At 44.6% G+C, this 8,870-nt stretch overlaps 1 protein-coding gene across 1 annotated transcript in view; it reads right to left on the reverse strand.

Annotated features, from left to right (window-relative positions):
* Positions 1-2,324: 2,324 nt before the first annotated feature.
* Positions 2,325-8,870, reverse strand: part of pcbp4 (poly(rC) binding protein 4) — an 18,716-nt gene continuing 12,170 nt past the window's right edge. The window contains exons 9-13 of the mRNA XM_083675190.1: positions 8,787-8,843; positions 8,350-8,425; positions 7,577-7,626; positions 3,213-3,382; positions 2,325-2,735 (exon numbers count right to left, since the gene is read on the reverse strand). Of these exons, the coding sequence (XP_083531316.1) occupies positions 2,387-2,735; positions 3,213-3,382; positions 7,577-7,626; positions 8,350-8,425; positions 8,787-8,843 (702 nt within the window). The 3' untranslated portion in view covers positions 2,325-2,386. The remainder of the gene's footprint in view (positions 2,736-3,212; positions 3,383-7,576; positions 7,627-8,349; positions 8,426-8,786; positions 8,844-8,870) is intronic.

Below are 8,870 nucleotides of genomic sequence, written 5' to 3' on the forward strand. Positions count from 1 at the left end.
GGTTCACAGCAGCGGTGACGCGATTATTATTTTATGCCATAGAAAACAGCAGGGCTGAACAACAGGATGTTGAAGGCTTTGAGACAGATGGATAGGGAGTGTGATAAAGGTCAATGCCTTTGCAATTTACTCAATCAGTTCGCTGTCAAACTGCATTAGACTGGTTTGTATCTGTACGCTACATATTCCATTATCACAAGCATCCTGCAGGTGGCGTAAGTGTCTGGGGGAATGTCTTACTCACTCTCTTGTATCCCCTGCCTCTGTCTACAAAGAGCATATGAGATGAGTGAGTTTTTAATCATTTTGTAATTTGAAAACATGATCAAAGGTTTCGCCTGGTAAACATAGAATAGATAAACATGTCAGACTTCATAAGTGGACCGACTTCTGACGCTACCACCTGCAACACAAGGTCCTCTTTGACAGCGATGAAGAAGCAGGAAACATCACATTGGTCAGCACAGCTGCTCTCTACTTGATAAAAAATGCCTGCATTAAGCATATCAGGTTAGAGAGAGAGCGAGAGAGAGAGCGAGCGAGCGAGAGAGAGAGAGAGATAGGAGAGAGATAGATAGAGAGAGATGGGGGTGGGGGGAAATGGAAGGCAGGGGGGGGAGGGGTGCAGGAGGCAGAGACAGACCTCTGGGGGGCATGGATATTTTATGACTTTTTTGTCTCAATGCAAGGAGCAGCGAGAGGCAGTGGACGGGTCGAGCAGGGAGGGAGAGATCACTACACTACGCGGCTCACCCTTCGCTCACAATGGCCCTTTCATATGAAAATGAACAGGGCAGCCTTTACGACCACAACACGTTTTGCATAAACATTCAGTGGAATTCATGCAGAGGAATAAAGTGAAGGCTGCGCAAGACGGTAATATTTACGCTTGCCAAAGGGAGAGAACATCCACGGTAACAATGGGGACGCGGCGGTCTCAAGGCCTCCTCCCGTTAGTGCGGCGAAGTCTTCTAAGACTGGCATGAAAGAAGCCAACCTTCCCTCCAGAGCAGGGTGATGCTGTGGTGCATGTTGATGCAGTTAGTGAATTTCCTTTTACAGTATTTTGCTGAGTGCCTTTCTCTCTCTCTCTCTCTCTCTCTCTCTCTCTCTCTCCCTCTCTCTCTCTCTCTCTCTCTCTCTCTCTCTCTCTCTCAGCTGTCACTATACATACCCTTATCTTTCACCCCCCCCACTCTGTGTGTCAATGGATCTGAGTGTCTGTGTGTGTGTGTGCGCGCGTGTGTGCGTGTGTGTGTGTGTGTGTGTGTGTGCGTGTGTGTGTGTGTGTCTGAATGCAGCGTGCTTGTGAATGCAGGCAGAGTCCTCTGCTCTGGTGGGGTTGTGCTACTGCACACTGCAGTTATTGTTCGGGGGACAAGAGCACAATGATGTGAAAAGCATCCCTCATAAAATCTGGCATTTGGTATGACATGCCACCCACTGGCTCGTGACTAGGGGAAAATAAAAATAACCTGCCTTGTGGAGATTTGCTGTTTGCGTCATTTTTCATATTGTGATTCTCAAAGAGCCATTACATGTGTTGTCATTAAGGTGACAGTGATTTGGTTTCAAACAGATGAGCTTGGGGCTTCATTTCTTGTGTACTGAGGATGTGGATGGGAACAGGGTTCCTGTTCACCGGTCTGACGTGCAAAGACTAGTACAAAGGTACGCATCCCTTTAGCCAATTCAGGAAACAGACTTTTAATAAACGAAACAATACAAATAAATAAGATAAAACAAGTTGCACATTTCAAATAAAATCCAACAGAACAAACATGAAACACAAAACAGTGCAGTACAGTACCATAGCTCAAAACAAGATGATTTAAAAAACAACAACACTTCCCCCTCCCCCCCGCCCCCCACAAACATTTACACATTTTCTGAAAAACTTCAAGAAGCAAACATAGATGTTGTATAAAAAGCATTGAGTAGAGCATCCATCATCTGAGTATAATTTACAAACTTACTGAAGGATAAATACTTTTGGCTGACCTCTAAAGTAAGATTCACGTGTGTAAAATCATAGCATGATCATGACAAAGTCGCACACGTGTTTCTCAAGCTAGGATTCAGCCTTCTATTAGTGATGAACAACAGTTATGAGGTGGAGGTGAAAGCAGTCCATAACTTTATGGGGGGGGGAACTCACAAATCATCTATAGTATGTATATAACTTAGAATAGCTATCGTCAACCTACATCTCCGTTGGTCTCTTCTTTGTGGTGCATCGTACAGTAAAGAGTCAAGAGAATCTCTGGCAGAGTACAGTATATGGCTACATCATCAGGCGTGTGTGGAAGAACACAGAACAGCTGTCCTTCATGTCAAGTCTCCTGACATCTGGAGGAGCCCGGGCTAGGCTACAGGGTAGCTAGCTTCAGTAGGGAGCGAACTTCTGTCTGTCTGGCTTCTTGAAGTTGCAGTTGGCTGAGGAGATTTTGGTGGTGTAAGCCGCCAATGCGGCGTGGGAGGGGGCCGCTGAGACCGCGACCGCGGGGGCGGGGCTGGAGAGAGTCAGGAAGGGGACAGACTTCATCCCCAGCAGGCCGGAGAGGGGCATGGCGCCGTAGGGGCTGCCCATGACCGCGGTGGGGGAGAGGGCACCCATGGCGGCCAGGGTGGGGCCCGGGGAGGAGGCCGGGGAGGCCGGCTGGCCGAAGGCCATGTTGAGGTCGACGGGGCCGGCCATGGAGGCCGCCTGGGCGGTGGATTTAGCCGTCTCTAGACTGCAGAGAGATGAGGAGAGGAACGGTGAGAGAGGACAGGATTTACTACTACTACTATCACAAATATTACTACTAACTATTACTGTACATGTTTCCTTAACAACCCTCTAACCATAGTTACCATAGTTAGAGGACTAATAAGGAAACATGTAGAGCAATAGTTAGTTGTCATATTTATGATAGTAAATAGATAAATAGCACACACGGTAATTGTATGGTAATATTCCTTCACAACTAATGATATTCAACCTACTTTCAACACAGTGCCATATAATACAATACAATAACACAATACAATACACATACTGCTTTATGATTTCCCTCAGGGGCAATTAACAGAAAGACCGCAAGAGCACAACAAGCTTGACCTCATAATCGTCAGCGTGTACAACATCTATCATGTGACCCTACCAAGACAATAGAACCCCCCGCCTCCCCTAGCAGCGAATAGATCGCCCTATTGGCCAATGGCCTTACCAGGAGGTGATGAGGTACTGCGCCAGGTTGATGCTGATTGGCGTGCCGGTGATAGTGACGTGGCGGTCACTGGTTCCGTCCAGCTGGCTGCCGATCTTGATCTGGGCGCCCGAAACCTGCCGGATCTCGTTGATTTTAGTGCCTTGTCGTCCGATGATGGAGCCGATGAGCTACGAAGAGAGATGTAATAGATTGGTGAATGGGTGGGAGGAGCTTGATGTCAAGAAACACGTCTTTGAATCACGTTCATTCAGACGGCATAAGATACAGTACCAGTCAAAAGTTTGGACACACCTTCTCATTCAATGGTTTTTCTTTATTTTTTAAATTATTTTCTACGTTGTAGGTTAATATTGAAGACATCAAAACTATGAAGGAACACATATGGAATTATGTAGTAAACAAAAAAGTGTTAAACAAACCAGAATATGTTTTGTATTTTAGATTCTTCAAAGTAGCCACCTTTTGCTTTGATGACAGCTTTGCACACTCTTGGCAAGTTTGTGCCCAAACTTTTGACTGCTACTGTGTGTCACGTATCGATTTGGTAATCGTAATGGTGATGATGATGATCATGATAACATGATAATGACGATGACTAGTTTTGCAAAAGCTTTCTTTGATAACGTGGCCAGGGCCGTATCGGTCAGTGTTTGCACCGTACAGTATGAAGTGAAATGAAATGAAATGCAGACCTCTCTAAATATAACAAAATCAATCACATTGTTTGTCTTCGACGGCCCGGTCATCTATCATGTCTGTCAAAAGCACTTTTTTTTCAGGACCCCTTTCTTAATTGCAGCTCTCGGTCCCTCAGTAGAGGAGAGGAGACGGGCACATTTGCCTCTCATTAATCTGAGTGGCTAAAAGGTTATTGATTTATCCCAGAGCTGTAGCGACTTCCCAAACAAATCACTTCCAAAACACGACTCAGAGAGATGCATCTCTCCTCTAATGGAAAACGTAATGGGAAAATAATTCAAAACACAGGATACACCGCCCCGCTGGCATGTGCAGTCTTTTTTTGCTGACATTAGTTTATAAGATGCTGACATTAGTTATATGGGATTCTACAATACGTAATTGTCTTTGTTTAGTTTTCATTGCCTGCCTTGGACCCTTGCCCTATAGGAGAACAATAGGTATTTGGCACCGCAAAGGCTGGACGATCATCCTCGGCCCTCGGATTAGTACAGGGGCCCGGGGCATCTGCCTCAGTGCAGGGTGTCATGCAGGAGAGCCAGGGGCCACACTGCAGGAGAGCCAGGGGCCACACTGCAGGAGAGCCAGGGGCCACACTGTCAGATGTACAGTGACTGAGAGTCCTACACAGTGATGAAGTACCTCCAGCATGTGTGTGTTGACAGCTTAACAACGACAGACTGATAGTAGCTGCACACACACACGCACACGCGCATACACACACACACACACACACACACACACACACACACACACACACACACACACACTCACACACTGTTCCCTGCTCTTGTCCTTCTCCCTGCATTTCACATTCCTTTCCTGAGAAGTCAGCGGCCTGTTCCACGGCGTCTGATTGGTCACACACCGTCCTGGTTGGTCTGGTTGGCTATTATTGGCACTGCAGATTTTTCAGGGGTGTAGGCAGAGAGCACAGCTGGGCCAAAGAGCAACTCAGGGAGACAATGACCAGTCCAGACCTGAGATCAGAGATAATGTCTCCCCCCTGTTGAGAGAAACAATCTGTACCTAACCCGGGCCTCATCTACCAGCTGTCAGTGGATACCAGCTGTCAACAACCGCGTGTCGCACCAGCAGTCCAAAGCCAATAGGAGAGACACATTCCCTTACACACCAATGTGCCTCACTTTTTAAAAATACATTCGCTACGGAGTCAGCATTCCATTGTACAGGAACGGATGTGCTTCGCTAAGGAGGGGTGCAATGCATGATAATCCAGGTTTTCTTTCTGGCTTTGCGTGAATCAAGGTAAATGCACAAGAAAATTGCATATTTGCCGTGTTTGCCTGCTGGTGATTATCCATAGTAAGCAGTGCATCTACAGTTCACTAACACTGTACAATCCGGCACCTGAGCTGCTGCTTTATCTGGCCTATATTTTGTTGCTGAAGTTGTAATTTGAAAGGACACAGGAAGAGGGATGGGGTGGTGGGATTGTCACCATTTTTCTCCTGGCTATATCTTCCCTTGTGCAGAAGTACAGTATTCTGCTGACTGTGAGTAAGCTGTTCCTGAATGTCTCTCTCTCTCTCTCTCTCTCTCTCTCTCTCTCTCCCCCTCCCCCCCCCCCCCTCTCTCTCTCCTCTCCTCCCCCCCCCCCTCTCTCTCTCTGAAGTCTCCTCTAGTGTAGTGGTGATTGTGTGATCCTGAATCCTGCACTGGTGTGCAGTCTGCCTGTGGAGGGTCTGTGCCATGCCTGACAGAGAGGGTCTGATCCCTGGCTATAAGTCCCCATTGGAACAATGGCCGGAGCTTATGCTCAGCTGTCCTTGTCACGTAGGACACAGTGCAGGGCCATTCCACTGATGTATCGTAAGGATCGGTATTTAAGGGTTTGCTGAAAAAAGAAAAAAACGCCCTAAGGCACGTTGGTGGTGTTGTTAAAGAGATATGCACTGCTGCTACAGTATCTTGCTGGTCCTCTGTGGCTCAGTTGGTGGAGCATGGCACTGACAACGCTTACGTTGTGGGTTTGATTCCCTCTGGGACCATATATACTGAAATGTACAGTACCAGTCAAAAGTTTGGACACACCTTCTCATTCAATGGTTTTTCTTTATTTTTTTTAAAATTATTTTCTACATTGTAGATTCATATTGAAGACATCAAAACTATGAAGGAACACATTTGGAATTATATAGGAAACAAAAAAGTGTTAAACAAACCAGAATATGTTTTATATTTTAGATTCTTCAAAGTAGCCACCTTTTGCTTTGATGACAGCTTTGCACACTCTTGGCAAGGTGTGTCCAAACCTTTGACTGGTACTGTATGCACTCAGAGCAATGTAAGTCGCTTTGGATAAGAGCGTCAGCTAAATGGCATATCTTATATCTGTACATCTTGTTGGTATGGAATATTGAATAGAAGTCCTTGTATTGGCCTAACTGCTAAACACTGTATAGCTTCAAAGCATGGTTGGTTAAAACTATAATTTTTAATCTCATGGATGGTCAGTCCTTGCATCCATACAGTAGCTCTGTCTGTGAATGTGACAGTGGTTGGATACCACAGTCTTATTCACCTGTGTACTGTAGCTTGGAAATATGTTTACAACTAGATAGCTACTATAAATATTTCAATACCAGGAACTGTTCATCCTTGCATTTGCTGTCTATAAATATGAGAGTGTTTGCTTTTCCCCAGCCCCGACTTCATACCAAAATCAGTGGTGTGCCGCCATTTGGTTGAAAAAAAAAACCCTGAATGGATTTGCATGAACGAATTCGGATTGCAGCTTTGAAGGACTTCATCTTTGTGTTGTGTTTTCAGATCAGGGTTGGGATTAATTTAGAATTTTCCTCAATGTACACTGACTTATAACTTTGGGAAAGTTCAATTGTGATTCAGCCAAAAATCTCACTGGCCTGGCAAAATCTTGCTAGCCAGACTAGTGTGCTAACTACATTTCCATCCCTGCTTACAAGTTCCATATACAACATTATACGAATCTTATTGCATTTTTACAAATGTTTTCTATGTGGGAGACCTTACATGTATTACATATGCCTTTAATACAATAACGGAACCATTTTCTGTATGTCTACAAATTGCTCAAGGCAAATACAGTTTGTCAGACATGACTAGAGTCCAACATCAATTGTGTATGCCATATGCATTACTTGTAAGTTGTGTACATTTTTTCCATGTGGGATGCAGGGGCTGAGTGAGAGTGAGAGGATCTCTGTCTGTTTTTTTATTGGCTGTTTTGACAGCAGAGAGCTTCTAAGTAGGTCAGGGCACATGAGAGGATTTACTGGGTACTCAGGGGAGTCACTCAGAGACACTGCAACTGGAACCCAGACAATAACGCAAGGGGATCCATATCGGCTCAACCTTCCCCTCGACCTTGGGTTAGTTCGGGGTTAAGGGGACTCGGATAATGAATATGTTGCCAAGATGTCTCCTCTCTCCTTTGATGTTACCCTAGACAACTGGAGTGTTGCGGTTAATGACCGGGCACAGAGCATCCAGCGTCACCTGCTCCTGAGCTCTTGTCTGTGCTGGTGATGCTGTACTCGAGGTTATTGCGGCTGTTCGCTGCCATTATTAGTCTGTGGCATAAGCTCGCTCTGGATATGAGCCTCTGGTAAAATGACTGAAGGGCAAAAATGTGAAGTAATGTTTCGGTTGTGACTCACATCGTTTGGAATAAGGAGCTCTTGAGATGTCTGGGAGTTTGAATCCATCCCTAATGACAGAGAAACACGTTTTTTTTAGCACATCAAACCATCAGAGTTGTATTAATTCATTTCATTTGGTTAGCAGGTCAAGCAAACCACCCCTGACATGCCATATAAGAAGTCACATCAATGGGAAAACTGCTAGATTTAGCTAAGCAGCTAATTTCCATTTTAATGGACTAATGTTTAACACGCCACACATTCTTTTATGTCTCCCGGCTCTCTGAGTCTGTGAAACACATCATTTGATTTAATAGTTTTCTTCTTCACTGGGAGATAGAGGAAACCATTTGTGTGGGGAAGCTGTAGGGAGCTTACTTCCCTCCTCACCGCTCACAAGCACATAATCAGCTCAACTAATGACATGGATCAACTAACTCTCACTGCTAACGAGGTCCTACAGTAGGGCTTAACCACCACAACTACGGAGTGGTGTGATTGTAACACAATGTTTTATACCACAGGTCATCCTTTCCTGACACACTGACAAACTATTAACAATGCATATGTTTTTGGCAGCTAATAAGAATAAACAATTTTAAATGTATTTTTTTAAGTAATAAGACTCTTACTCTTACAGTAAGTTTGCAATGTGACACATTGTTCAAAGCCAGAGAGTCTTGATCGTGATCGTGATTTCCCTCAGAAATAATTTTCAGTCTGGTTTCATAGCCTAGTAATATATCACGCCTTTCTGCTATTAATGAATGAGCATTGTTACTCACACATACCAGGTAGAATGGTTGCAGCAGGCTGGGCGATGGGACTCATGTTCTGCTGCATCGACAACTGATGCAACTTGGCCAACTGTGACGCAGACGGAGAGAGAAAACGCCGGCCATGTTTGTTAAGAAATGATAGAAGTTAGGATGCTCATCAGAATCAGAATCAGAATCAGAATCAAAATCAGAATCAGAAATCAGAATCAGAATCAGAATCAGAATTCTTTAATTTGGCCAAGTGTATTTGCACATACAGGAAATTTGACTTGGTGAGGTTGGTGCATGGGACATAAAACACAAATGGCAAATATTGACAAAAAAATTTACAAAATAGCAAAATAATATCATATCGGCTAGAATGATGACAACGCCTTGGAGAGAGAGTCATGATACAAATGTAGAAGCTTTTCACACAACTATGAGACCATAGTAACCGGGTCGCTTACCTCTGAATGTGGAATGCCATATTGGTTTTGTACAGTGTAGGCCTGGAAGAGATTATCCTGTTTTAGGCAAATCACAGTAATACA

This window comes from Argentina silus, assembly GCF_951799395.1.
Source record: "Argentina silus genome assembly, chromosome: 8".
Taxonomy (NCBI): Eukaryota; Metazoa; Chordata; class Actinopteri; order Argentiniformes; family Argentinidae; genus Argentina; species Argentina silus.